General features: G+C 40.5%; 3 protein-coding genes across 6 annotated transcripts; all 3 read right to left on the bottom strand.

Moving 5' to 3' along the window:
- Positions 1 to 25: 25 nt before the first annotated feature.
- On the bottom strand, positions 26 to 10,194 carry LOC102314616 (PDZ domain-containing protein 7). 3 transcript variants are annotated; one of them, XM_005913604.3, is made up of 18 exons: positions 9,986 to 10,194; positions 9,339 to 9,440; positions 9,001 to 9,214; positions 8,329 to 8,466; positions 8,051 to 8,225; positions 7,761 to 7,937; positions 7,195 to 7,342; positions 5,992 to 6,052; positions 5,728 to 5,902; positions 5,410 to 5,633; positions 5,161 to 5,325; positions 4,347 to 4,462; positions 3,334 to 3,425; positions 3,072 to 3,163; positions 2,758 to 2,829; positions 1,777 to 2,391; positions 1,095 to 1,195; positions 26 to 788 (listed from the first exon to the last, which is right to left on the bottom strand). In XM_005913604.3, the coding sequence occupies exons 3-18, from the start codon at positions 9,161 to 9,163 to the stop codon at positions 645 to 647; spliced, it is 2,658 nt and encodes an 885-aa protein (XP_005913666.1). In that variant the 5' UTR covers positions 9,164 to 9,214; positions 9,339 to 9,440; positions 9,986 to 10,194; the 3' UTR covers positions 26 to 644. The 3 variants fall into 3 exon arrangements, with proteins under 3 accessions (XP_005913666.1, XP_005913667.1, XP_042079890.1); XM_005913605.3 differs by having other exon boundaries at positions 9,339 to 9,434; XM_042223956.1 differs by having other exon boundaries at positions 9,339 to 10,194.
- Positions 10,195 to 20,558: 10,364 nt separating this feature from the next.
- On the bottom strand, positions 20,559 to 23,063 carry LOC102289333 (peroxiredoxin-like 2A). Its single transcript, XM_014335479.1, has 5 exons — positions 22,660 to 23,063; positions 22,423 to 22,514; positions 21,489 to 21,629; positions 21,147 to 21,311; positions 20,559 to 21,022 (listed from the first exon to the last, which is right to left on the bottom strand). Exons 1-5 carry the CDS (start codon positions 22,802 to 22,804, stop codon positions 20,909 to 20,911), a joined length of 657 nt encoding a protein of 218 aa, XP_014190965.1. The 5' UTR covers positions 22,805 to 23,063; the 3' UTR covers positions 20,559 to 20,908.
- A 540-nt stretch (positions 23,064 to 23,603) lies between these two features.
- On the bottom strand, positions 23,604 to 27,997 carry dydc2 (DPY30 domain containing 2). 2 transcript variants are annotated; one of them, XM_014335489.2, is made up of 9 exons: positions 27,850 to 27,997; positions 27,453 to 27,615; positions 25,912 to 26,004; positions 25,487 to 25,657; positions 24,972 to 25,265; positions 24,666 to 24,818; positions 24,377 to 24,523; positions 24,044 to 24,199; positions 23,604 to 23,729 (listed from the first exon to the last, which is right to left on the bottom strand). In XM_014335489.2, the coding sequence occupies exons 2-9, from the start codon at positions 27,597 to 27,599 to the stop codon at positions 23,700 to 23,702; spliced, it is 1,191 nt and encodes a 396-aa protein (XP_014190975.1). In that variant the 5' UTR covers positions 27,600 to 27,615; positions 27,850 to 27,997; the 3' UTR covers positions 23,604 to 23,699. The 2 variants fall into 2 exon arrangements, with proteins under 2 accessions (XP_014190975.1, XP_005913929.1); XM_005913867.3 differs by having other exon boundaries at positions 24,972 to 25,256; positions 27,850 to 27,993.

Here is a 27,997-nt window from a genome sequence, read left to right as displayed (position 1 = left end):
TGTGTCAGTTTGTATTTATTACACCAGGTCTTTCCTTCATGTACAGATGTATTTTCTCCCATTTTTAATTCTTTGTTTACATTTAGTATTTTCTGGTGTAACTTTTCAGAAATCCTTCTTGCTAGCTGCTGTCCACAGGAATATTGTGAATGGTCCGTGTCTGCCCTCTTCAGGTAGATAATTGAATTTAAAGCCACCTTAACGTGGATTCTTATTAATATTCAGTCCACTGGGGCTTTCAAAGGCACTCAAAAGTTGACGTTTGCCATCCTGCACAGTTTAAAATTCAGGAGCATAACCTACAGTTATCCATCTGTAATGCACTAATGGATATTGGTCAAACAAGTTAAAAATGTTCTGGACGGGCACTGGCCCCAGGGTTGTGAAAAAGTGAGAGATTTCATTTGTACACAAACACAACTTTTTGGTTTATTCATTTTCTCTTAAATATTATCTGCAGCTTTGTTTCAGTTCAGAAAGTTTCTGTGTCCTTGTTCCCAAATTTAACTTGAATGGCAAAAAATGCATACCAGACCTCAGCAGTGTGTGTGCTGGTAAAAGTTTACCTGTGTCCAAGTTAAATTCCGGAGGCTGCTTATCACTGGATATTTTTTCTAAATCCACAAAAGCATCTCAGAGTCCTTTCAAAGATCTTTGGGGACTTTGACAACAAACTCCATGGGGTTTTTGGCCTTATTGCTGAAGGCTTTTCGGATTATGTCAACGGCATGCTGATGGGTGACCCCTTGCAGTGAAACAGCATCCACAGACACCAACTCAAATCCAGCCTGCGAAACAGAGGGAAATCCAGTCAGACACTGACAGAATAAATGCACTGAACTATATACACTCATTGGCAACTTCATTAGGTACACCTATTCAACTGTTTGCTTGCAAATATCTAATCAGCTAATCACACAGAAATGAATGGGCTTCAGCAGCAGAAACCCACACAACATGCTACTCCTGTTAGGTAAGAACAGGAAACTGAAGCTGCAATTTGCTGCAATCACTAAAATTGGACAATAGAAGATTTCTGCCTGGTCTGATAAGTCTTCTTTCTATAAGATTTCTGCTTGGTACTGTCATGTTACCTTGAGAACTTCACAGGTGGAGGCAGCTCCTCCAGGAAAGATCTTCTCAATCTTCACCACCGGCTGAACCTTTGACTCCATCCCACCAGATATACTGATACCTGCAGCATCACAGCAGCACAAGTCAGAGGCGTACTTGGAGGCATACATAAACAATGTCATATTTAATCTAAATATAGGAAGTAAATACAAAAATGTATGTCATACAGTTAGTATTTTCCAGTGTTTTCCACAGGATCAATCAATTCCATGCATACTGTTGCAACACAATGCGTTCTTGCAGCTCGGCATTATGTTTTGAGAGCCAGGGTATCGAGGGGCAGGCTACCACATGAAAATCAAGCATGTCAGCTTGTTTCCAGCCTCAGATTTTTTTAGAAACACATTTCACTGGATTATTTTTCTGATATGTGATAAACATTTGCAATTGAATTGATTTTTAATTTTCACTTTGATATGTGAGAGCAGACTGCACACATTGTTTTTCCAATTGTTTTTAAATGGCTAAAGGAGAAGGCTGTATACCAAGCATCTCTTGCTCAGAAGCATTACTAAAAAAAGACCTTCCATTATTCTGTAATTAGTCGCATGAAAGTTTATAATGCCTCAGTTTAACTTGGTTTGGGAAACTAGGTACAAAGTTATTCTGAATGTGAGAGTGGCATCAAATAAAGTTACTTACCCAGAGACTGTTTGGTCTTGGAGATGCTGACAGTTCGGAGCTCATACTCCTGTTTGGAGTCGCTGCCATTGATCCTGTCCTCAGAAGAAGCCTGATGACCATTCACCTGTTCACTCCCCAGTTTCTGATTTGAACCAAACACCTGCGACAATAAAGGCCGACTCCTGCGAGCAGCGCTCTGCAGCGTAAACACGGCTTCTTTACTCCTGTCCCCACTTTTCTCCTTTTTGCCTTTAGAGCGACTGTTTCTTAACGGCGGCCGTCCCTGTTCTAAGTTCGTATCTCCCTTATCTGAAGCAGAGTGCAGCGACACCTCATCAAAATGGACGGAGCGAATCGTGCCGATCTCCGTCTGGAGAGGCGGCCTGGAGTCGGTGCTGCGGGCCAGCAGCCAGTTGGGGAGCACTGGACTGGCAGCTGGAGGTCTGAGGTCTCTGGACTCTGTGTTGTATCCATCCACCGGTATGTCCAGCAGAGGTGTGAAGGACCTGGAGGTGTGGAGCCTGTCTTTGGACACACGGGGCCCAGTCAAGCTGAGCTTCTCCAGCTCCTCCAGCAGGTGGCCCTCCTTCTCCACCTCCTCAGCACTGTGGAGCTCAAAGCCTCCCCGGTAATCTAGAAGGAGAACAAATGTTGTTACAGGAACTATTTTCAAGTTCAATACACTTTCACTTCAGGCTGAGGTTTGAAAAGGTTTCACAGTTGAATGGAAAGTATGGAAGCCCATTTAACCCCCCCAAAGATCGCAAACCTTTTCAATCAAACATAAATAACAATAAAAGAGGTTAAACAATAGTGCCAATAAACACTGTTTTACTTTTCCAATATAAAAATCACATTCATCAACATAGTTTTACTTCATTGGTCCTTTCATCCCTCCTTGAGTGGATTTATGTCTCACCAATATGCTTAAAGAAAAAAAAAGAATTTCATCCTTAGAAAAGCTAGACCGAGAAAAGGTCTAGCAGTGGAGGTGCTGACCTGGGATGGGAGTGATGAGGCGCCGTTTTGGTGTTCGACCAGAAATGGGAGAGCGAAGAGGAGGAGTCCGGACTACAATGGAAAGATAAGACAAATGCAACTTTACAGAAAGGTGGTAAATGGTGATAAGACAAAGAGTAAAATAATCATATTTTACAGGACAGAGAATTTCTGGGCCTACTGAGGTCCTACTAAACTGTGTTAAGTTAATGCAAATTTTTGGGCTAACTGAAAAGATACGGTTTGTAATATCAGAAAACAACTCTGACTCTGATGGTGCTCGAATATCATGATCAGATAATTCGCATACACACCTGAGCGATACTTGAGGATATCGTAGGCCTCGGCTTCAATGGCAGTCACCATGTTATTGAATACACTCAGATCAGAAGGAGGAAGCAGCATTCTGAGACACGTGGATGAACAAAAAATACGCTGAGTCATTGTTCTTACATCTTTAATTAGTCTTCAGCTCCTCAATGAGCAACATTTGGATTTCAGTTTGAGATGGTTATCCTGAAAAATCCTTCAGCCTCTCTGGAAACATTTCCAACAACATTGTTTCCCTGTCCTTACCTCACTTCTCTAAGCAGCAGCAGCTTTTCAGGTCGGTCCAGCACAACCAGCAGTTGACGTATCAGATTTTCCACTGAACAATCTGCTACGTACTGAGAGAGTAAATACATTTAGTAAGCATTTAGCAGCTTTTATTACTTCCTTACATTTACAAGTGGACACTGAAACAAACTGTCCAAATGGGCCATTCTCACACCCAGGGCGTCAAAGCTGCTGGCTTGGGAAGGTGTCCTTTAGCATCTTTGCCCTGACACACCAACTTATGACATCAATGAGACAGTACTTCACAGTTATCCTGTGATTTTACACCATGCATGGTTAATGTTGCAAACTGGCCTGTTTTCATGCCAATGAAAAATCCCTAAACAATAAAATGTTCTTTTCTCCTGCCTGCTAAACCTAAGACTACTGCTACAGCTACGCTAACACATCGCAAGTCTCTAAAACAGGACTGTTACCTCTCATCAATCAAAGCATAAATGCACCTTGGCTTCACTTACTAATCACTGTGTAGAAATGTTCCAATATCACAAACACAAAGTAATTGTACATACAAATTTACCACTGGATTAAAGACACCTGCACACCAGCCTATTTTGTTCTTACCAACATGCGTATGTGAGTGAATCAGAAACACACTAAAATTGCCACGCCCACAATTCAAAATATATGGAAAAATTAACTGAAACTATCATGTCTGAGGAGGACTGTGAAGAAGATCCAGTTTTCCTAAGTGTTTCTGTGGAATGGATGGCAGTAAAAGACAGCCTGACTTTCACCATATGTGCACTCATGATCTAAGGTAGTTTGAAATTTAGTTGGAGAAAACAAACAAATTCAGCTAAGAAAATATTAATGAATCCTGGGTTTTGTTTTGTTTTTTGTTAAAACATTGTTACACATTTTTAGTGGCATCTGACAAAAAGGCATTTATTACTCCCTTGGATGAGGACACTACAGAGGTCAACACACAAACACTCAGTATGCCTACAGATTTTAACTCAGCGTCCTACCCTTCTGCACGTCTTCATTACAGCAGCCACTTCCTCCTCAGTCAGCAGCCTGCGGGCCATGTCCTCCACCACTCCAAGCATCTCTGAATTTGGCATCTCACCAGCCCGTCCTCCATCTAAAAACATTGCAGAGTGGAATCAATATTGAGTATGTGTGTCTAAATCAGGCAACCACCAAAGACTTCAATCCGGCCCACTGGATGGTACCGGGAAAAGAGGGGATTAAACTTAGTACTTCTTAACTGTATTTTCATAAGTTTTATTGCTTTTCTTGCTCATAAAGACCTCCCCCATGACAATTCACCATACACCAAAGTAATTAGCTAATAAATAAACAATTAGATGCCTGAAAAGTTCCTGTTTTTTCCACTGCCCAGTGATTGTTTCAGTTTGTCTGTTTGCTAGCAGGATTACTCAAAAAGAATAAAGTGAGGTGTGTGTGGAAATTATACTAGAGGTGGTGCTTGATCCAACAAAGTGATCTAGGAAAAAACGATTCTTTCTGTGACAAATTGGAACATATTTCACATAATTTCTTCAAAAATACACTTAAACTAAAATAAGAAAAATTGGAAGATATCTTGATATAAAGGAAACATCACAAACAAAAAATTTGAATCTATGGACTCAAATCACATGCGATATGAAGACATTTTCAACCTTGACAGGTATCTGCTGTCTATTTGCTTCATGTTATTTCTCGTTTGCTGTTTTAATTGCAGAAGATATTTCAGCATCTTCGCTGGCCGCACATCTCATTTTCAGTTTGATATAATGTGAATGTCACTGTAGCAATGAAAAGCAAGGCAGTTACCTTTCCCAGCCTTGTCTTTGGACGGGGACTTTGAACGCCCCCTTGAAGTGTCTCTCTTCCGTCCACCCTTGAAAAGCAAGTTAACGAAGGTCTTCGAGCGCTGCAGGGTGCTCTTCTCCTCGGGGTCCTTTCCTTTCTGCTTCTTCTCTTTTTTCTGCTTTATCTCTACGGTGGGGTAGTAACAGAAGGTTATTTACTGTACCGTTTAACCATTTCATTTTGATATATTTCACTCTGCTTCACTTTCACCTGACACAGTCACTTGGCTCTGTGACCTGGTGATGGGTCGGCTTGGCCTGCTAAGAGCCAGCAGCACGGCTGTTTTGGGAGACAATTTCTTCCCTTTGCTCTCCTCTCCACGAATCACCGTGTCTTTGAGCAGAGTGGTCCGTCCCAGGCTGCGAGTGGTGTCTGTCCCAGATCTCAGAGGTAGATCTGTCTGAATGGCAGTCTCTGTCTGCTCTGACTCAGACCTGAACATAAGAACTATCAGCATCACATGTGGTGTGGTCTGCAGAAGAACTTTAGCTTGAGTGCTTCTAAAGGGGAAACAAACCAGACACAGACCTCTGGTCCTCGGTGGAGATGCAAACGTCCACCATGTCAGAACCAAATGGCAGGCTGGGCGGGAACATGACCTGCGATAGGCCGCTCAGAGAGCTCACCGGAGTCCCAGATGACAGAGAAGAGGCTGAAGAGGATTCTGAGCCCTGGGAGGAAGACTTCTGAGTACCATTGGCCACTAATAAAGAAAGATTAAAAGATTTAAAAGGATAAATTCACTCTGATATAAACAGAAGAAAACTTTAGAAGAAAAAAAAACATACATACATTTATTAAGCCATCTGTATTCTGCCACCATCTCCTTATAAGCAGGGTACCGTCCTGCTTCCTGTGAAGATAGGGTCACAGATATGCAAATAGATACAGTAGAAACAGTTAAACTTTTATGGGATCACTATATTTGATAAAGTGTAACCGGAGAACCACACGCCCAAAAACCTACATGACGAACACGTTTCCTTTCCAGACTTTCTAGTAATCTTTGATAGTTGGGATGGTTTCTAACTGTAGGATCTGTTTCAGTTACCAAAGTAAAAGATCTCCCAAACAAAAAAGTTGCACAATACACCGGCTCTATGCTTTGATCAGCACCTGATCCCAGCTGCCTGGTGAATAATGCACATGGCCTGGCTATTTTTCACAGTGCGAAACCCAAGCTCCAACAAGTTAAGTGAGTGAGGAATATTATGACTGCATGCCAGCTGTCGGCTCTGCCACACTAACTGCTGCTATATCGACCACGTAGCCATGCGACTGGAGTAGTTTGTGTTTGTGAGAGAATTCAAGATGAAAGTCAGGTAAGAGGTTAGAAAGGTGATACATGTCGGATCATCTGAAAGAGGCTTTAATGAAAGGGCTGGCATGCTTCCCATAAAAAAGACCGACTGCAGAACACAACGAGGCATCTTTAGGTTGTTAAGATTTTATTTAGCAGCAAACATCCAACTGAGACAGCTTTACTTCTACTAACACAATGTCAGGGCTGTGGATACAGCTAGGCATATGGTTTATTGACATCTTTTAATCAAAAATACATATCTCAAACAGACCATAACATAACTTTATAGCTACTTTAAGCCTGGGCTCAAAGCAATACACTGTGCTGTAGGCACCTCTTTTCAGGTCAGCAACTTTCTGAAGCCTCAGTTGCCCAAATTAAGCCACTATGAAGCAAGATTTTCATCTTATCCTGGTAACTTCAGGGTTCACCCTGGGTTATCAGTGTCAATTTAAGACTTAGAATCACTGGCTTTGGTGTGACAGTTAGTATAATTTTATAATTATATAAAATTAGAACTATATAATTATATTAACTATAATTATGTAGTTAATCTAATTATATATTTTTAGAATTATATTAACTGTTTGTGTACCAAATTAAAAACCGAAACATTTTCTAGAGGCTATGACGTTCTTTGCATTTAACAAGCAATGTATTCTGCAATTTATGTCATACATCACCACCCTCACCTTGATGGTCAGCATAACATGTGTGTGACTCTTCAGGACCTCAACAGCACTGCTGTGGCTGATGTCCTCAAAGCTCACTCCATTGGCAGCCAGAATCTGGTCCCCCATCTTAATTCCGTTTTGCTCAGCCAGGCCACCAGGATCCAATCTGGGACAATGAGACAAGCAAGGGCTTAAATGATGAACTGTGTCAGTATTTTGAAGCTCAAATACCAAATGCGTATCAGCTGCTGTTTGGATTTGGAGCTGTTGGTTTAACAAAAAACAAGATGCTGAAACATTCTGAGTAGTTCTACGTCATTACTTGTACATTTTAGAAGAAAATGATCCTCAGATTAGTCAACAATAAAAACTTATTGTTTATTGCAGCGATATATTAATGGCAGAGATTTTTTTATTGACCAAATAAACAGAAAGAAAAACATACAAAAAAATTACGCTATGAGAGGAGTGCATGTCAAAAGTTGGGCATTCAGGCATGTTTCAAACTTCCTTCTTCCCTTTTTGATTCTATTTAAATTTTATGAACATGCTTCTTTCTTTCTTTCTCTAGCAGGTGTACGTACTTGGAGACATAGATGCCCAGACCAAACTCCTGTCCCCCACGGATGTTGAAACCCAGGCAGTAGTCATCAGAGGTGGTGTAAAGGTGGACAATCCTTTGCAGGGCGCTGCCTGAGCTGGCCTCAGAAGGCGTCCGTCCACTCTCCTCCACCACCATACGCCTGTGAATCAGGTCCACCCTAAAAAAGTAACAGCACACCTCACTGCTGATCACTACAGGGAAAAAAATCTGACAGATTTTTTAAAAATAATTTTTGGGGAATAAACTTGAATAGGAATACTGCTTTATTACCAGGTAGTTTTCTCCTTGGAGTAGCGGATACCAGGGACTTTGCCAACACGTCTCACCACCATCCTTAGCCTGTTGTTGCCCGTCAGCACCTTCACAGCACTGCTCATGGTGATGCTCTCCAGGCTGATGCCATTCACCTCCACCAGTTTGTCACCTACGAGCAGGCCTGCTGCCTCTGAAAACAAGCACACAAATAAAATACTGTGAGTAACAAACACAGCAAATGTTTATTCTGTGGCTACATCTATTTATTTCCACAGAGACTAAATTAATCTTACCTGCTGCACTGTTGTCCTCTACCTTACTGACAAAGATGCTGAGACCATGTTCTGAGCCTCCACGCACACTGAATCCAAGCTTGCCGTCCACACACTTATCCACCGTGATTGTGTGGAGGTCCTCGCTATCATCACCACCTAAAGTGTTTAAAGTCAAAAGTTGTTGGTGATTGTGGTGAATATTTCAACGGGGTCAAGTATCTACGGAGTTTGTAATTAAAAACATTTTTGGCCAGTTTTCAGAAATAAAATTTTTCATTCCAGGTCTGCTTTTATGTTTAAAAATGCTGCATTATCTCATTAAATATACTCCAATTAGCATAAATTAGCATCTTGCATTACAACATGCAGAAAAATCAAGACCTTTTTCTTTCTCTTAGTATAAAAGAAGACATGTTACAGAAGCACAATAGCCCCAAATATTAAAACTAATCTGCAGTGCCTGTGCATTTGTCCACAGAATTTAATTCTTGTGATTGTAAGCTTGAGTATAAAAGTGTTGTGGATTCATGTTGTGAGACTTATGCTTGGTTTAATGTACTGATAACAGAATGCTAAAACTATTTGTCTGCTCTCTATGACTAATAAATTAGAAGGAATCACTGTTTAGTCATCAGGAGACTGTGTGTTACAAACTGCACTACACCAGCAGCCAGCTTGACTGCTCCTTACCATCCACAGGAGAGTTGATGAGGATGACCCGACCCATTGGTGAGGAGGATCGGATTCCACGCCGGCGCTGCTCCTTCTTCCGTAAGAGGTTGCGCGTAGCTGTGTGTGACCCTTGGGTCCCTGGGGTCTTCTCTCTGCGGGATGGGTCTGACGACTGAGCCATGGAGGCTGGCGGGGTCTCCTTTCACACACTCTCAGCTCCACGCAGAGGACTCTACAGGAGCACAGAGCAGACGGATTGTCTTGTATTCCCTGCATGGTGATACTGCATTATACTCACATTTAAGAGAACTTCAAATCACTCGTATGTGCAGTGGTGTAAACTGGATTTTACTCACTGAGGTTGGCTGTTTTCCCACATGATAAGTGACTCTTTTGCTTCCTGGAGTCACACTCTGGCCCATTCCTGCCCATGTTGCATTGTTCTCACCTGTCTGAGTCTCAGAACCAAATCAATATTGGATGCATGAATAAAAACTTTCACATCATATGAATACACCATAATGCATTTGGATGTAAAAGAAACAAATAAACAAAAACCTGTCGAACATATGGAGCTACCAAATTATTTCCAAATCAGCTCAGGAAAGGTACAGTCTTAGCTATTCTTGCTGCAGAAGGTGAGGTAAGAAATAGGATTTAACTGGTTTATTTAAGTCCTGTCTGACCCACTTAAGAGTCACGAAGTCACATGGTGCTGATGCCATGGTTACATGTCACTAAGAGTAACCATCTTGGGGTTCCCCCTGAGCGCCTCACTGAGCTTCAGAACCAAGGACAGCGACACTAAATAACGTCAAAAGTTACGTCAAACGGCCAAATTTAAGTTTAGCATATAAATATTCAAATGAGAAAACGTGTAATAAACGTGCTCTGCGTCTTAATTTAATCCAGCTTCTGTAGTATCTAAAACGTCAGTGCTAAATTTGGATCTCTTTTGCAATATGGTGTCTGAGAAAATAAAGACGCGTAAATAAATACCTACCACTCATTTCGTGCTCTGAACACCGCTGACTTCTTCTAACGTTTTCTGCTTAAGTACAACCAGGCACTACGAAGCTTCCACTCTATCCTTTCTATTCACCCCATATTCTTTAAATTAAAACAACCAACTCTGCTGTTTCGTATACCTGAGTCTATGTTTGTGGGAAATGACTCAACGCACCTGGCCTGGACATTTCTGGCGTCAACAAAGCCCCGCCCCCACAATCCGTCCATTGGCTGGATTGCGTTGAATTGAGAGTGCTTTATTGGACGCATAACACACCAATCAAATGACATTGCATAACAGCCAAACTAGCCATACCTATCAAATAAAGGTAGTAAACTGCAAGTAAATCACACAAGTAATAGTTGGATATATTAATTAAAAGGAAATTCTAATAAACTCAATATACTTAAGCACCATTTATATTTATTCTATATTTATTATATTTATTTTACTGTAACACTGTGGTTTAAGTTGGTTTTCAGGATCAGATCAACAGTAATGCAACCAGAAAAAACGAACTAAGTATGTGTGTCAGAGCTAAATTAATATTTATTATACATGTATAAATTATATATTGCTTGCTTTTAATTGAGGATTTCTCCAGTACTACTCCCTGAGTAAGAATGCAGGCATTTAATTGCTTTTTAAAAATGTGAAAATACAATTTCTTATTACCAAAACTGCAAACATTTCCATGAAATTTTAAAAGCTATGAACTAGAAATAACTTTTAATAGCTTGACATGTTATGAACAGCCTGTTTTCCTACTCCATATACAGTCAAAGGAGCTTGCAAAGAAAAGCGTCTGGACTTCTTTAAGTTACTTGAAGACGTTTCACCTCTCATCCGAGAAGCTTCTTCAGTTCTAAGGTCAAATGGTGGAGAGTCCCAGATATAAACCTAGTGGGAGTATCCCCACACAGAGGGACAAAAGGACCCCCTGATGATCCTCTAATCACCTGAGCCAAGGTGTGAAACTGGGTGTGGGTCCCAATCAGCCAGGGTTTCTGGTGTGTTCATTGTGAAACCTGGCCCCACCTTATCATGCAAATTCCTGAGATCAGATGGCCCAGGATGTGAGTGGGCGTTAAGGCGTCTGGGAAGGGATCTCAAAACTGGATTATAGATGGCAGAGAGTTGGTGTCGTTGGTGCCTCTGTTCAAAGATGGTCGCTCACAGTGGACATAGATGCTTCTTTCACTCCTCTTTCAAACCATCTGTCCTCTCTGTCCAAAATGTGAACATTGGCATCTTCGAAAGAGTGTCCTTTATCCTTAAGATGCAGATGGACAGCTGAATCTTGTCCTGTGGAGGTGGCTCTTCTGTGTTGTGCTGAAAGTGTGCTGTCCTTTGGATGTTTGCCTTCTCTTCACCCTTCTTTTTTTTCTCATCCATGTGCTGTACTCACCATCTCTTCTGCTCTCTCCTCCTGTGAGGAATACAGTCACATATATATATGTGTGTGTGTGTATTTTTACAAGGTTTTAGCACTGAGGTACAATGTCAGTGAGCTAGGGCTCTTCAACAGTCAGACAGCTGTCAGATGGTCAGTCGGCCTGATAGGTTATTGTCGTCACAGCACAGGTCCGGTGTTCTGAGAAACCGTCCCACTCTGACAAAACGTCCTACCCGTATTATAATTTGACGTTGCTACTAAACCTACTCCTACCCCTAACCATAACCCTAACCTTAAGAGGTATTCTGAATGGGTGAGAGAAAAAGAAGTCAATTCGGTGTTGGTATTGTGCGCATGGTGTTGGTGTTGCGGCGTCTGCGCAGAAACATTGGATGTTTTTTCAGGTAGGATGGATTCCCAGAACACCGGCAGCGTGGACCCCAAACTATTAGCCTTTTTTTCATTACCTACTCAGATCAGCAGGGTTTCAAGGGATTTTCATTAGGTGGTGGTACCTGGTACCAGGCACAGTTTTAGTACCTACTTGGCCGGTACTCCAAATTATCTGTGGCAATCCAAAAATGTGACGTCAACAGACTGCATACCACGATTGGCCAGTCGGTTGTGTCACTCGATGAGTCATGAGAGCGTCTCCTTCTCTAAACCGCCATTTTTGGCAACTAGGGAAATAGCTACATAAAAAGGACTATCTATATTTCTAGCTTAACGATCGCACTCCGACTGCTGCGCCACTGCTCTCTTAAGTAGAGCTCCCCGATTAGGCAGATTGGCAACAGGTGAGTGATTCTCCAAGGTGTGGCTGGTTCCAAGGCAGGAGACTCTCCAGACCTGGTGGGGCAGCAAAAGTGACACAACAAGACACACAGGGAGACGAGGGACCAGGAGCAGATGGCACCGCAAACAACCATAAACCATTAAGAATAAAAATATTATGAATAAAACTCATAATATTCATTAAACTCAAAAATAACACATGATCCCTTGGACACAGACCCAAGGCCATGACAAAAAATGAATTAGACAACATTAAAATATATGTTTTATAACAAAATGAAGGCAAATGATTAAACTGAGAATTTCCTTGAATAATCTTTTGTATCCAAATTAAGATCTTTCTTGCATGAAAACACTGGTACCTGTTATCCCTTTCAAACCTGCTGACTCATCTTAATACAGAGGCACTTAAATAAAGCAGAATTTAAGTTATTCAGCTTCACTTAGTTTCTTCTAAACATTAATTTCCTTTAGAAATGTTTCTGAACAACACTGAAATTGATTATGACCCTGAAGCAAAGTGAATTTATTTAAAAGTTTCTCCATGTGGAAAATAATATCTTGTAAAATCCTCTGATTCTTGCAGGGAAAGTCTTGTACACTACACAGCTTTAGGCCAAATAATTTCTATATCTGACCTGTTTAATAAAGTGACAAGCAGACGTGTAAAAATCCAATTGACTGTGTTTATTGATTTTAAAATGTCCAATTCTGTTGGTGGTGTTTTATTTATTTTTTGTGTTTGAATCCAGTTAGAAATTTCTTTACTCAAAGGTGAAGAAACTGGTTGCAACTGATAGAGGAAAGAAAGGGAGAGAAAATAGTAGAAAAGACTGGGGTAAAGAAAAGGTAGATGGCTAAAAGACAGAGGAAAGAAGGTGTTGAGGAGGGAAAAGGGGAGAAAAGGGGTCAGAGAAGAAGAAAGAGAGAGAATCCCAACAATACCCTATGAGCAAGCACTAGGCAACAGTGGGGAGTAAAAACTCCCTTTTAACAGGAAGAAAACTCCAGCAGAACCCGGCTCAGGGAGGGTCAGCCTTCTGCCGTGACTGGTTGGGAGTGAGAGGAAAGAGGGGGAAAAAAAAGAAAAGGGGTGGAGGACTATGACTATGGTAGAGTGAAATCTTGGGTATTGTTGATGTTATAGCTGCCCAAATTCATTATTCAATCTCAATTCTTCTTTTGGCTTCTTGAAAAACTGCCAGAATTCAGTCTATTGCCCAGTAAAAAGTTGCAGCTGTGACGTTCTCAAAGAGTTGATAGAACATGTGGAACATAAAGATCACAGTGTAAGCTGCCACAGTAATTATCAACGTTGCCCAGGTTGTAGCAGCCTCAATTACTTGTCCAATCTGAATTTTTCTTCGGGCTGCTTGAATTACTGCCAGAATCCAGTCTATTGACCAGTAAACAATTGTCCAAAATGCAGCTGCAACGCTCACAAAGAGTTGATAGAGCGTGTGGAACATAAAGATCACAGTGAAAGAAGTTACTGTAATTCTCAATGTTGCCCAGGTTGTAGCAGCCTCAATTAGTTGTCCAATCTGAATTTTTCTTTGGGCTGCTTGAACCACTGCTAGAATCCAGTCTATTGACCGGTAAACAATTGTCCGAAATGCAGCTGCAACGCTCACAAAGAGTTGATAGAGGATGTGGAACATAAAGATCACAGTGAAAGCAATTACTGTAATTCTCAATGTTGCCCAGGTTGTAGCTGCCTCGATTACTTGTCCAATTCGACTTTTTCTTCTGGCAGCTGTGACCTTCTCAAAGAGTTGATAGAACACGTGGAACATAAAGATCACAGTGAAAGCAGCTACCGTAATTTGCAACGTTGCCCATTGTGTAGCTGTCCCAATTTGTTGCCTCATAAGATTTTTTCTTCTGGCTTCTTGAGAAATTGCCAGAATCCTGTTTATTGCCCAGTAAACAGTTGTCTGAAATGCAGCTGCGATGTTCACAAAGAGTTGATAGAGGATGTAGAACATAATGATCATAGTGAAAGCTGTTACTGTAATTTTCAATGTTGGCCACAGTGTAGCTATCCCAATTTGTTGTCCCAATAGAATTTTTGTTCTGGCTTCTTTAAAAACTGCCAGAACCCAGTCGGATGCCCAGTAAGCGGTTGTCTGAAATGGACCTGCTGGGGTCTCAAAGAGTGGATAGAACATGTAGAACATGAAATTCACAGTGAAAGCAGCCACTGTAAATCTCAACGGTGCACACATTGTAGCTGTCTCATTTTGTTGTTGCATCTGAAATTTTCTTCTGGCTTCTTGAAAAATGACCAGAATCCTGTCTCTTGCCCAGTAAAAGGTCCTGACAAATGGGGCTGCAGTGTTCTTAAAGACTTGATACAACATGTAGAACATATAGATCAGAATCATAATTGGAGCTGTAATTCTGGTTCCGAGCCATGTTATAGCAGCCTGAGCTCTTCTTCTGGCGGCTTGAAAACCAGCCCCGATGCTGTGTAGTGTGCTGTAAATAAACCCATTCTCTGTTTCAGGAACTTCCTCATTCTCCGAGGCCATGTCATTTATGGACCAATAGCCAGTGTAGGAAGAATCTGGTTGGGATTCTGATTTTTCTTCTAGTTCATCTTTAAAACTTTCACTGGCAGGTTTCAATGAATGAGTCACAGAAGTGGACTGAATTTCACTCAAATGCGAGGTGACATGGTCATATGGGTTATCAGTAAGACAAGGAAGCATATCAGTAGACACAGTTCCTCGTCTAACCGTGGAATAAATAATTGTTGATCTCTTGTGGCTCCAGTAAACTGAGAAGTCATTGTCAGTTGTTGTTCTACTAGTAGAAACAACAGTGACAGTTTTTTCCTGGGCCCAGTAAATTGATGCCATTCTTGCTTGACCCATGCTGTCAAAAGGTTTGGTCTTCTCTGAACCCAGGAATTCAATATTTAGCCATTCTCTCTTATTTAGGGCATAAATACTTCTTACAGTTAGCCGTGGGGGTGCACAGGGAGAAAGCTTGAGCTCTGAAATGGCAGAATCCTTTGTTCTGTGCTCAGGTTTCTCTTGCGCCATTTCACTGCAAGAGTGCAAACCAATGGAACTGGGTCCATGACTCTCATAGATCAGTTCATCATCATCGTTGCTTCTGACATTTTTTTTCTGTCTGAGCCGATGGCTGCACAGATGTATATCGTTCACGAGCTTTTTCAGCTATATATGATGCAATATGTGGAAAAATATTTTCCACAGCATATGTGAGAACCACACCAAGAATAGTGTCCATGTTTGCAGAGCAAATGGGTTTAACTAAAGCCGGTGGTTGTGCAGTGGCTGAAAGGCACTTGCTCCACTCACTGTTGGAATTTCTAGTTGGACTGCTGTGAGTTCTGATTGCAATTAAAAGTATTTTTTGTCGTCCTCTGGAGCTTGAATAAAGTCCAAGGAGAAGAAAAGGAGGTAAATATACGCCAAACTGTGCATTTGCTTTGAAAGCAGCAGGAAGGAATGATATGAGACTGGAACTTATTTGGGCTATTTAAGCTTTTGTTGCATGCACCTGCAACATTCCGTGGCTTTAATCCACAGAGAGAAAAAAACTGAAACCTTCATGTTTATGAAGTAGTTACATAAGAGAGTTTGTGTTGCCAGTATTTAGGTTTGTTTTTATTTTTTTCTTATACCAGCGATGGTCTCAAAGCTTCTGGTTCTATTGTGCCAAAATGGTCACTTTGAAAGTGTGCTGTCCTTTGGATGTTTGCCTTCTCTTCACCCTTCTTTTTTTTCTCATCCATGTGCTGTACTCATCATGGTAAATGGCCTGTATTTATATAGCGCTTTACTAGTCCCTAAGGACCCCAAAGCGCTTTACATATCCAGTCATCCACCCATTCACACACTGGTGATGGCAAGCTACATTGTAGCCACAGCCACCCTGGGGCGCACTGACAGAGGCGAGGCTGCCGGACACTGGCGCCACCGGGCCCTCTGACCACCACCAGTAGGCAACGGGTGAAGTGTCTTGCCCAAGGACACAACGACCGAGACTGTCCAAGCCGGGGCTCGAACCGGCAACCTTCCGATTACAAGGCGAACTCCCAACTCTTGAGCCACGATCGCCCTGCCTTCCTGCTCTCTCCTCCTGTGAGGAATACAGTCAGTATGTGTCAGAAAAGCCAAATCTCTAATATCTGATGTGATTATTAGGTTATTATCTCATAGATTTTCTCTGCCTATTTTATACAGTGACCCAATCAAGAAATATCAGCTATCAGAAAAGCAACATTTGAATGGACTATTTCATGCCATAGTCCTATTTGACATTGTTTTTTTTAACTGGGATGTTTTCGTCTACATTTGATTTATTACATACAATTCATTCTCTGTAGTGTCATTAAATATATATTAATACAGCTTGAGCAATTGATCAATGTTTCAGTCATTATGCAAATGTCCTGTTTATAAGGTTGAGGAAAGCTACACTCAACAAAAATATAAACGCAACACCTTTGTTACTGCTCCCATTCCCCATGGGATGGACGTAGAGACCTAAAATTCATTCCAGATACACAATATAACCATCCCTCCCAAACAGTGGTCACAAATCAGTCCAAATGTGTGGTAGTGGGCACATCTGCTATATTGAGATAATCCATCCCACCTCACAGGTGTGCCACATCAGGATGCTGATCTGACATCATGAGTAGTGCACAGGTGTACCTCAGACTGCCCACAACAAAAGGCCACCCTGGAATGTGCAGTTTTTTGCGCTATTGGGGGTCTGGGGACCCAGAACCGGTCAGTATCTGGTGTGACCACCATTTGCCTCATGCAGTGCAACACATCGTCGCATGGGAGTCTGAGGTACACCTGTGCACTACTCATGATGTCAGATCAGCATCCTGATGTGGCACACCTGTGAGGTGGGATGGATTATCTCAATATAGCAGATGTGCCCACTACCACACATTTGGACTGATTTGTGACCACTGTTTGGGAGGGATGGTTATATTGTGTATCTGGAATGAATTTTAGGTCTCTACGTCCATCCCATGGGGAATGGGAGCAGTAACAAAGGTGTTGCGTTTATATTTTTGTTGAGTGTACATTGAGAGCATCTCCCAACCTTTGTCCAGTTTAACAAGATCAACTTTTTGGGATTGCCCTACGGGATGATTGTGGTGACGGACTACTAGTCTATTGTGCGCTGCACACATGGGTTTGAATCCCATCCTTGTTGCTGTACTTGGGTCTTCAATCTGTTGGGATGTGGTGAATTACATCCTGGGTCACTTCTGTTATACTTCAAAGATCAAACACAGGAAGATATCGGTCTCTGCTGAAGAAAAACAAACAAACATGACCTCATGCACAAATGAAATCACTGCAAATTAAATGAATGAAAGGCTTGGATGTGTTTACTACTCTCATAATATTTATAATTATACCTTAACATTTTTTTGTATAAATAAAAAATTTTTCATGTCGGCATATACTTGAAATATTACATTAAATATTTGTATTCTTTTTCTAAATAATACTGAAGTCATTGTTTCTCTTCCATAGAAGTGAGGTGTAGATGATGCTTCAGAATAGAAGCTGTCAAAGCGATGACTGTGGTGTGAGTGCAACTGTGGTGTTTGTGCGGGTCACATGACTGAATCTTACTGGCAAACTTCTGTGAGAAAATGAACATAAAAAATGAGTTAACACAAAAGTTAGCCCAACATCATCACTTTAACAGACTAATGAAGAAGCTTCTTGAATGTCACAGATTTCAGTGGAATAAAAACTGGTCTGCTGATCTGGTAAAGCTGGGCTAAAATTTGGGTCATGGTTATGGTTGATATTCCTAATGTCACACAGTTAGTACTGCCACTGTAACTTAGTGTTCACAAACCTGAGGTCAATGCCTCAAAGAAGCTTGGTAGAAAAAGGGGAAAAGGATAAGAAAGAAAACGCTTCATAAATTACTGGATTATTTCATCTCTGAAAAGCAAAACAATCAGAAGGAAAAAAGTTTTAAACTGTCACATTAGGGACATAACATATGACCAGAGTGAGGAAAACACACTCTATCGCCCTGTAAGGATCACAAGTTATTAATATATAATTGGTTGTTTGTGCCTTTTTTTCTCCTACTTTAACCACATTTTGGAAGCTTTTTCATAGCATTTAATGTCATCATAGGGAAACTAGTAATGATTGTGTGGACATGTCTGTGAAGGTTCTCAGTCATCCAGGTCATCGTAGTCAAAGGAGCTTACCCACACCCATTTTCACACCTTGGCTCAGGCGATTAGAGGATCATCCAGGGGTCCTTTTGTCCCTCTTTGGGGGGATACTCCCACTAGGTTTTAAATCTGGGACTCCCCACCATTTGATCTTAGAACTGAAGAAGCTTCTTGAATGAGAGGTGAAATGTCTTCAAGCAACTTAAAGAAGTCCAGACGCTTTTCTTTGTAAGCTCCTTTGATTGTGTGGACATGTTTTTGAGAAATCCTTAATCAATTGTCCTCAACCACTGTGAATCTCTGGTGAACAACTTTTCTTTTTCTCTTGCTTTATCAAAATGTCAAATGTAAGATAAAAATTCTACTTTTAGCAAAGCTCAGACCTGCTCTGTCATTTTTGTTTTTTTTAATGTTTTGTCTTTGCATTCTTACAGCTGTGTTTTTATGTATCATCTTATACTGCAATGATCGTACCGTATGTATATCTGTATGTTTATTCCTGAACTCCTGCCAGACGACTGGTTCAATCTTCATGAAACTTACCCCATAAACTGGTTTCAAATTGTTAGTTAATATGTTTTCCTTCAAACTCTCAACTGTAACGGTCCGAAGTTACCAACGGTTTGGCAGAAACAGTCTGTAGGGGAAGTTTTTGTTTGATGTGTGGAATAGTAAAGTAAGTGAAAATTGTAGAAAACCTTTACAAAACAAATGATCATTTTATATAATAAAAATCAAAAGACAAGCATTCTCTGATGATGAGAGATAAAAGTCAAGTGTAAAACCAAAATCCATTACTAAACATCTGACTAGACCTAGTGATACACCCATGACTGGCCCTCCATGCAAAAACACAAATAGGCTGCTTCAGTACAATTTGGTTGTGTTGGGAGGCGAACAGTCCTGACCTTGAAATATCCAATATTAAAGGTTTTCAACACAACTCCCACAAACAATACTGAATAGATCTAAAAATGTGAATTATATCTCTAAACTGAAATGTAGTCATGTAATTTTCCTCTCTGCACAGGGCTAAACCAAGTTTCCTCGCTACCAGAGCCACAGCTCCACTCCTCAAAGCATATACAATGCATTTTATTTAGATTTTGGGTAATGTTTGGTTTTTAAATAGACAGACCCCTAACTTACTTGATCTTTTTTTCCAAACATTTCTCCCCTTAAGTTCTTCAGACAAGAACAGGGGGGTGAACATCTGTGTGAATATTAGGGTAACCAGTTCCTCCAGTGAGAGGGTTCTGACTTTATCAAGAATAAGCTAAAGTTGCTACAGGTAAAGAGACACATTAAACACATCCCCTTTCAGGATTTAAGAAAGCTGAATGGGAATAGAGTCAGTCATCTCAAGATGGGTAAAAGACTTCTTTTGAGAAACAAAATACTAAAAGGCAAGCCTAATCCAACAATACAGCACATCAAAATACTAATTAAATACCAAATCCAGAATCCCTGCATAATTAAAACAGACCTAAGCAAAACTCCAGTTTCCAAAGAGCAAATTTAACATTTCATGTCTGAAGACAATATTTTTGCATTTTATTCTGGCAATGTAGCTCTCCATGGTGTTTTGCAAAAGGTACAGATGCCTACACCCAAAACTAAATTTGTAAGACTAGAACACTGTGTGGCAAGGCTTTATCTAACCAATGCTTTTTAATGTTTGAGTTTCATAAGTTTGATTTTTAACCCCCCCCAAATCGCCTGAGCTTATCCAGCAGATCAGGTTGTGTAACCTGCTTTGTAATTGGTTTCTAAAACCAACACAAGTAGATTACAAAACATGTTTTAAAAGGACCACAGCCGTCAAGTCAAGCTCATGTCCCTCTAGGCAGATGAATATCTGCAGTAAAATAGAATGCTCATATTTTATAATCTTAATGAAAATGTTAAAGGAAATAAATAAATAAATAAATAGAGCAACATCCAGGAGAAAATGAAGTCTTTCTAAACACAAGACTCAAAGATGCTTTCTGAACTGTGCTTAGTACAAAGTGACTTTGATAGTTCTCATAACTTAATAAGAGCACTCACCAGACTTAACCTAGATGATGAGCTTTGCTCTGAAAACTGTTCCACCCTCCACCCACCCTGGTATCAGTCCAGCTACTCAATAACTTCAATGCATAGAGAAAAAACAAAAACAATACAAATCTGCCGAGCACCGAAATGTATTTTATTGTTCAAAAGACTAGCCTCATTACTTCCAGGACAGCATAGTGGTATCAGAGTTTTAAGAAAATGAGCATTAAGCATCAGGTCTGCTTCTTCTATAGAGTTTAAAGACAGGCCATCATTAACACACTCAGACTCTTAAAAACAGTCATACTGCAAAATGCATCCTTATCTTAAAGAGACAGGCAAACTATCAAATGTACAAATTTCCTAATTTGAAAGAAATTTTGTCTATACCATATATTTAGACAATGCTGTAGATTTTATGGTATCTGAAAGGTGTTTGTTAATTTTATGAGATGTTCAAAAACACGAGTAATACAAAGAATTATTTCTTCTCCAAAGACTGTAGTTCCCGTGGCATTTTTCTGACAGCTTGGAGGACATCTTCAATGTTGACTTTATCTCCAAACTCAATCTCTCTGTGTTCCAAAAGTATTCCCTGCAGGACAAACAGACAAGAGATACTAAACATTTTCTAGTATGATGGCTTCACTCTTAAGAAATTTGTATTGCAATATATTAGAACCATTCCAATGACATTGGATTAATGTGAAATTTTTTACCTGCTGTCTTTGCCCGATGACAAAGACCCCACCAAGGACAAAACCCTCTCCGAGAACATTTCCCACGAAGCCATTCCTGAAAGCCCTTACGCCATTCATCCACACTCCAACACGCAGGAATGCCAGGAGACCCAGCTTCCGCTCACGAGGCCCATAAAAACGTCTCTGCAAGCATATCGAATGCTTGATTAATTCATGCAGAGCTAAAGGGATTTTTCACACACCCTAAATGGGTCCAAGTGTATTTGGAAGCAGTTCTGCTTAAAAACAGGCCAAATGTAGTTTGCAGATAACTTTTGACCATGGTAGAACGGTTCATTAGAGGAAAATAATAAAGTTTACCTTTTCATCCAAGAAGACTTCCCCCTGAAAGTATGGCCTGAAGTTCTTGACCTCTGTGCCGACATCTTCCTTTACAACAGCATACAGAGGAATCCCGAGTTCATCCAGCTGAGGTTTCAGAGAGGACAGCTCTGCAGCTTCCTGCAGCCAAAGAGCATTAAGAATCTTAACAGCTAGCAACTGCGGTTACAAACGGAAAGGTACAATTGAGGGATCATGTTGTATTCATTATATGCACACTGCCCATATTTTGTGTGGTAAGCAGGGATTGTGGAACAGTACTTGATTGTATTATTACAGGAGGATGACTTTCTGTTAATTCAACAATCTAAATACTTATTTGACCACACTTAATTTTCAGGCCAATTTCATGTAATAGAGCCAAGTCAGGTGGATGCACTGCAATTATGTGCGCTCTCTGACGGGGGGAAAATAAAATATACTGAGACACTTCTGGGGGCGAGGTGAGCTACTGATTTACATATACATCCTCGTGCCTTTCATAGCTTAGATTTAGAGGATTATAACCACACCAGGTTAAAATACTCCAGAACTACCTCAAATTTATGCTATGCAAACCCACACTCAAAGGTTCAAGTTACAAGAGGCAGACATAGTTGTAGAGTATGTAGGTACTTTATATGGAGAAAGACTGAACTTCACAGCATTTGAGAGCCACTTTGCACCTCCAGTGCAAACATTTTCATAATTTGTATCATTTTAAATCACCATACCTAAACTGACACGAAATGTTTGATGTTGTATAAGTTATCCATTCCCTTATCCATTCCCCTATGTTGCCTTTTGGCTACAATTGACAAGAAATGGAACATATGTGTATGGCAAACTTTCTCTTTTGTGTAGCAGGCAAAACCAAAGGGCTTAAAGTAAGAAGCCAATAGTTTATGATAGCCAACTGTCACTGGAACAATACCTCTCTGCACAAAAATCATCCAGGACGCCTGACTGCCATGATAACTGCTCCAGACTTTTCCCACAGAGACTTGGCTTTGAACGTTTTTATTTCTAAGGAAAGAGATTAGGTGAAAGGGTAAAAGTTTAGCAACAGGCTAAATGCGTAACAAATCCCAGCTGGGAGGGAAAAACGATTTTAAAACAAACTATTTTTATAATTGCATGGTTTATTTCGGTAAACACAGATATGACTCACCTCCCTTCGTGGTCTTGAGTTCAGCCTCCTCTAAATATTTGAGAGTTGCTTCCAGCGGCGGTGTGAGAAATCTGTCAGTGATGAAATTCATTACACCGGTAACGAGGCCACCGACAGTGGCCACAACATTGGTTACGAGTTCCATTACAGCCTCTTTTTGCAGCCAGTTCTTGATTAAAGCATCTCAGCTCCGCTGTTGTTGCGCACTCTCGACCGCGCCGCGTTCAAACGCGCATTTAAATTCCAACTCCAGCTGATCTGCCAGCGTTTCCCAAACCTAGCCTCTCTTGGGTGCAGATACTGATCAGATTGAATACAGCTGTATTTCATCAGCGACTAGAAGGGGAACGCAGATGCGGAAACATTCAATACAAACCAGTCATTTGCACCAAACTTTGCCCCTCCTCCAGGCTAAAGGTCACTCAACAGCCTGGAAACTGCAGCGTCATCCAGTCGAAATGCCAGCCATGACGAGAATTACTTTGCACGCTTACACAATCAAGCATTTCTATAACAGGATCAATAAAAGCTCATGCAAACTTATATTATCATTAGCCTACTACTAAATAAGCTAGTTACAGTTTCAGCTATTGTCTGCTCTAATATGGGTTGAAGCAGACTATCACATTAGAGGTTTTCTTTATTCGCTTGTATGTCACTCCACATTCCGTTAGCTCTGCACAAAGTTTGAGTCAAGGCTGATTTTAAATTCACCTGCTAAACGGGGGGACAGTCTATGTGGAATCACTTAATCTCAGTTTAACATGTGGATGTGCCACTGGGATTTCTGACACTGCAACGTGAATGGAAGCCAACTGTGCTACTTACACAAGTGTGATGTGGAAACAAGCACGTGGACTGGGTTGTTTTCATAACTTTTAAAAATGAGGGGATCTTTAACGCTATGCAAAAACAAAAAGGACAAATGAATAAACAATAATAAATTATGTTGGCTCACTATTTATTGTGTATTTTCTTATTTACACATTAGTAACCATTTATGATTTCAGCTTCGGTAAAAGCTCGGACATGTGATGTGATCAAGCTTGGTCTTCTTCCTCTTCTTGGTCCTGAAAAGCAAACAAAGCTGAGTTACAAATTAATCAGTTTTAAGTTAAAAAAAAATAGATATCACACTTGTCAGAATATAGATGTAGACACTGATTCTCAAACACAGAGACACTGGAAATGGTCCCTAAATGACCAGAGAGTGGGAATGATATTCCAATGATTTAGAAAAAAATGATATGATCATGCTATATTTTATTTCACTAAAATTGAAACTGGATATTTTGTAATTGCTAAAAACCAAACATATTTGCTGGGTGCTCTCAAGAAAAAGTTTGAGAACCAATAGACGAGTAACGCATTCACTCAGGTCAACCTTCTCCTGGGAGTCTTCCTCGTTAGACGGAGACTTTTCAGGTTCCTCTTGTGAACTCTCAGGTTCCCTGCGCTGCATCATTTCTTCTGCTGTTACCTCAACCTCAGCTGGAGGTGAGGAATCAGTGCTTTTGCTCTTCGGTTCTTCATCACCTGCCTGAGGGCAGAAAAGTTCTGGTTAAGCCTTGTTTTATTATTTCCAGCTTTTGAACAGACCTTTGACTCTGAAACCCAAAAGTGCTGCTTCCCCTGGGCAAATTTTCTACTTCAATGTTTAAAAAATGAGCAAAGTATTAAAGGGAAACATTGTGGATTCAAAAGAAGGTCATGCCACCTTTTCTTGGTCCAGGAGAATTCCTGATTCCTGTGCCTCCTGTTCAGATTCAGATGTCTTCACAGGTTCAATGTTCTCACTCTGTGGAGCTGAAGCTGGCTCCACTTGGATGGCATCTTCAGGTTTGCCAGTTTCTTCTTCATGGGCCTTATGGTAAAGGAAAAGTAAAGCAGATTAGATTATGGAGAACATAATAATTCTGTGTTTCTACCTGCACCTCTTGCCTCTTCAATCTGAATAAGTGCTAAACTGAATCCTCAACGCGCAGTCTGCATTTCACCCGCTTCACCTTTTCTGTGTTGTGAGAGTCAAGGTCAGGAGGACTTTGCTTGCTGTATTGATCTTCTGTTTCATTTGATTTTGAATCACTGCCATCTTGTGTGAGAGTTGACTGTAGTGGGCCAGTCTTCTCAGCTTCAGCAGTTTCAGATTGATCAACCTCCTGCAAAGCAGATAAGAGCCACAATTACTAACTAAACTATTTTAGCACCACAAACAAAATCAAGTTGTGCCATTTCTTTCTTGACAGTGTTTGACCCCTGTTTAATGATATTTCTTACATTATCCAGGCAAATACGACAAAATTTCTCCTGACCTTATCCTCATCTTGGTCACCTTCCTTCTCTTCCTTTTGGCTGGTAATTCCTTCCTTCTCCTCCTCTTCAGTTTTTTCCTCAACACTATTCGTACTTGGCTCTATTTCTGTTTTTTCTTCTATTTGCTCCATCCTTGTCTCCACTTCAGTTTTTTCATCAGGGTTCTCTTCAAACTCCTCTTTGACCTCTGTGCCCTGCCCCTCAGATAGGTAAGAATGACCGGCCTCTGCAGGTTTTCCTTCAGGTGGCTCTGGACTGGTTGCTGCTTTATCTGTGATGTCCACCTGGCAGATCTCAAACCATTTATAGTCAGTGATTTGTAGTTTCTTTCAAAAACCATACGATGCAAGTCATGCAGTTTAGAGTGAGCTTGGTAGACTGACCCATCACCAAAGAAAAAAACCCCCAGAAGCACTAAAGGCTCAAAACCAAAAACCACAGAAATGAAAGGGACAATCAGAGAATATCACAGAGATTGCCACCACCTCCAGAGGGACTCATAAATTCTTATCACCTCCTTTTCAGTGACATTTTCCTGCACTTCAGTTTGGCGATCTTCTGCGCCTTGCTGGTTTTCCAGATTGGGTGTGTTTGATTTCTCATCTTGTACGGGTTTGCTGTCCTCAACGGCTCCTGTTGCGGCTGCAGTGGGTGCTTCAGAATCTGTGGGCTTGTTCTCAGAGAGCTGTCGATGTGTTTATGTTATACGCTTTTAAACGATTTGCTTAAAAGTATTTTGGAGTAATTGGAAGCAAGTGGAGAGGATTGAAACGAAAATAAGCAACTGGTCATTTTAAAGGATAACAGGAGAAATAAGAAAACATCTCAATACATACTAATTTTTTAAAATTTGATGTAAGAAACACAAACAAATGTTTGGTTAGATTAAAAGTTTTGTGTTTTACAAGTAGTTTGCGACTCCTCCCAGGTCTCACTGACCTTTCGCTCCTCCTCCCTTAGCTTCGCCTGGTGTAACTCCTCCTCTCTGGCTTTTGCCTGCTCTTTCTCCAGGAGTGCCAGTTTGGCCTTTTTCTACAAATAAAATTGTGGTTACAACAAAGATGCTTCTAACTATGCTTACATAGCTTACAAAAGCTTTCACCTAGACCTTTTAATCCTTGTAATCCTAAAGTGGCTGTAGATCTCTATAGGCATGCAGGGATCTGTTGATACTTTCTGAGTAAAGGTAAAAAGGTGACTGGGTTTTTGTTACCTTGGCTTTTAATTTTTCAGCTTGATAAGCTTAGACTGTCTAAACCTCTTTTATCCTTTATATCAGCCCTTAAAACCTATGTAAGTACAGAGGCTTTAAGGCACTAGTAGTGTGAGCAGAAATAGTTTCACTGCTCACACTTTAACAGCCAGTGGAAGCTTCCAAGAGCTAATCATCTGTTTCACTGTCAGCTGTTGTTTACTACAGCACTTTTGTAGTTATTATGGTGCTAATTTAACTATTTGGATTCTGTTTAATACTGTATACTGCCACGTAAGGCTGATGAATGCTAATAGTGCGACACTGTAAAATACCTCAAGTGTTTACTCCACTGAAAATAATTTAGATTTGAGCACTTGTAGCTTCTTAAACAAATGACACTAATGCTTATTTATGTTAGTTACATAACACAAAGACATATTTGGCTTTAAATTGTGACACCTGGAGTGGGAATAAAATTGACTCAAAATACTTTGAGGGCTTCAAAGTTGGACAGTTTTCAGATTATAAAGGTCAAATTTAAGTTACAAAGTACAAAAAAAGAGAAAAGAACCCCCACCCCAGTTTTAAATTTCTAGTTTTAAAAATTGTGGAGATGTCACCAAGCCAAACATCCATATCAAAACAGACAGCAGAACTGCATTAACTCAGTACTTTTATTTCAAAATAGTATTGCTTCTGATGATCACACCAAGCATTATATTTTGTAAGTTAATGGTGTTGCACCTGTTATTATGCAGCACATGGCTAGTCTCCTAAACACGATATGGACAGAACCACAGCAGCTCAGCCACAGAGCAAGAGTCACCAACACTGTGGGTTAGTAACTGCAGAGGTCCACGCTAGACCTTTGGCGTTAACAACACTAAAACTACAATTTAATTCCCAAACTTACAAGGTTGTCATTCACGTTCGCTGCACTGTGACAAAGGCTGCGCCTCATATTAGACAATAAGTTGTGCATGCTACCCCCTACTGACAGGACAACAAAACAGCGACTATTATCAGGGATTTTTTTTCTTCCACGATGCCGATTCTCAATTTTTTTAATTGTTTCTTAGTGGCATTGACAATAATCTTGAGTCTCCAACACTTATAACAAATAACCAGAAATATATGCAAAAATTAGATCTGTCTGGCTTTCCCCCCTATTAATGCCCCGATTTACTAATCTTTTGATTCAGGTATTTTTTCTGACTGCGTTGTCATAAAATAGCATGACTTGTAAACTGTAACAGGTGCAGTAATGAATAAAAGAAGAGCTCACCTCTGTTTGGTATTCACGGTTTGAGCTGTACTTGTAAAGCCAGTGAGCCAGATACAGGATCGGGTTCACAGGTCGCTGCTCGGCCACTTCAGCCAGCCCGTCCGCCAGGCACTGACCCAGGTTTCTTTTTAAATACTCCGAGTCCATCCGTATGTTTTCCTGTCTGAATAGCGAAAAACATCATTATATTAACAACTAAAGTGATAAACGCATGTATCACTTTTAATAAACAGCAAGTAGCGTCGGAACAGGAAGTTTCGCAGCAAATAAAACATTTCGGTCGTTTTTGTTTTGTTTTTTTTCTGTTAGCGGTTAGACTAAGCGTTTTTCTCTTCTGTTTTATAAATGTTAGTTTCACACAGTAACTAAAAAACGACAGGAAGACAAACAAACAAACCTATTTCTTCCTGAAAGTCCGTGTGTAGTGGTTAGGGCTCCATGGTAACGGTGTCACATTATTAATCTCCCCCTCAGTGTTTTGAATTAGCCAACTTCTGACTGCTACTGCTCTATACACCACAAGTGTATTCTCCCAGTACCTATAA

This window comes from Haplochromis burtoni, unplaced genomic scaffold (genome assembly GCF_018398535.1).
Source record: "Haplochromis burtoni strain Fernald_Lab_line unplaced genomic scaffold, NCSU_Asbu1 Contig_6, whole genome shotgun sequence".
Lineage (NCBI taxonomy): Eukaryota > Metazoa > Chordata > Actinopteri > Cichliformes > Cichlidae > Haplochromis > Haplochromis burtoni.
Note: the sequence above shows the minus strand (reverse complement) of the source record. Positions and strands in the feature narration are given on the sequence as shown.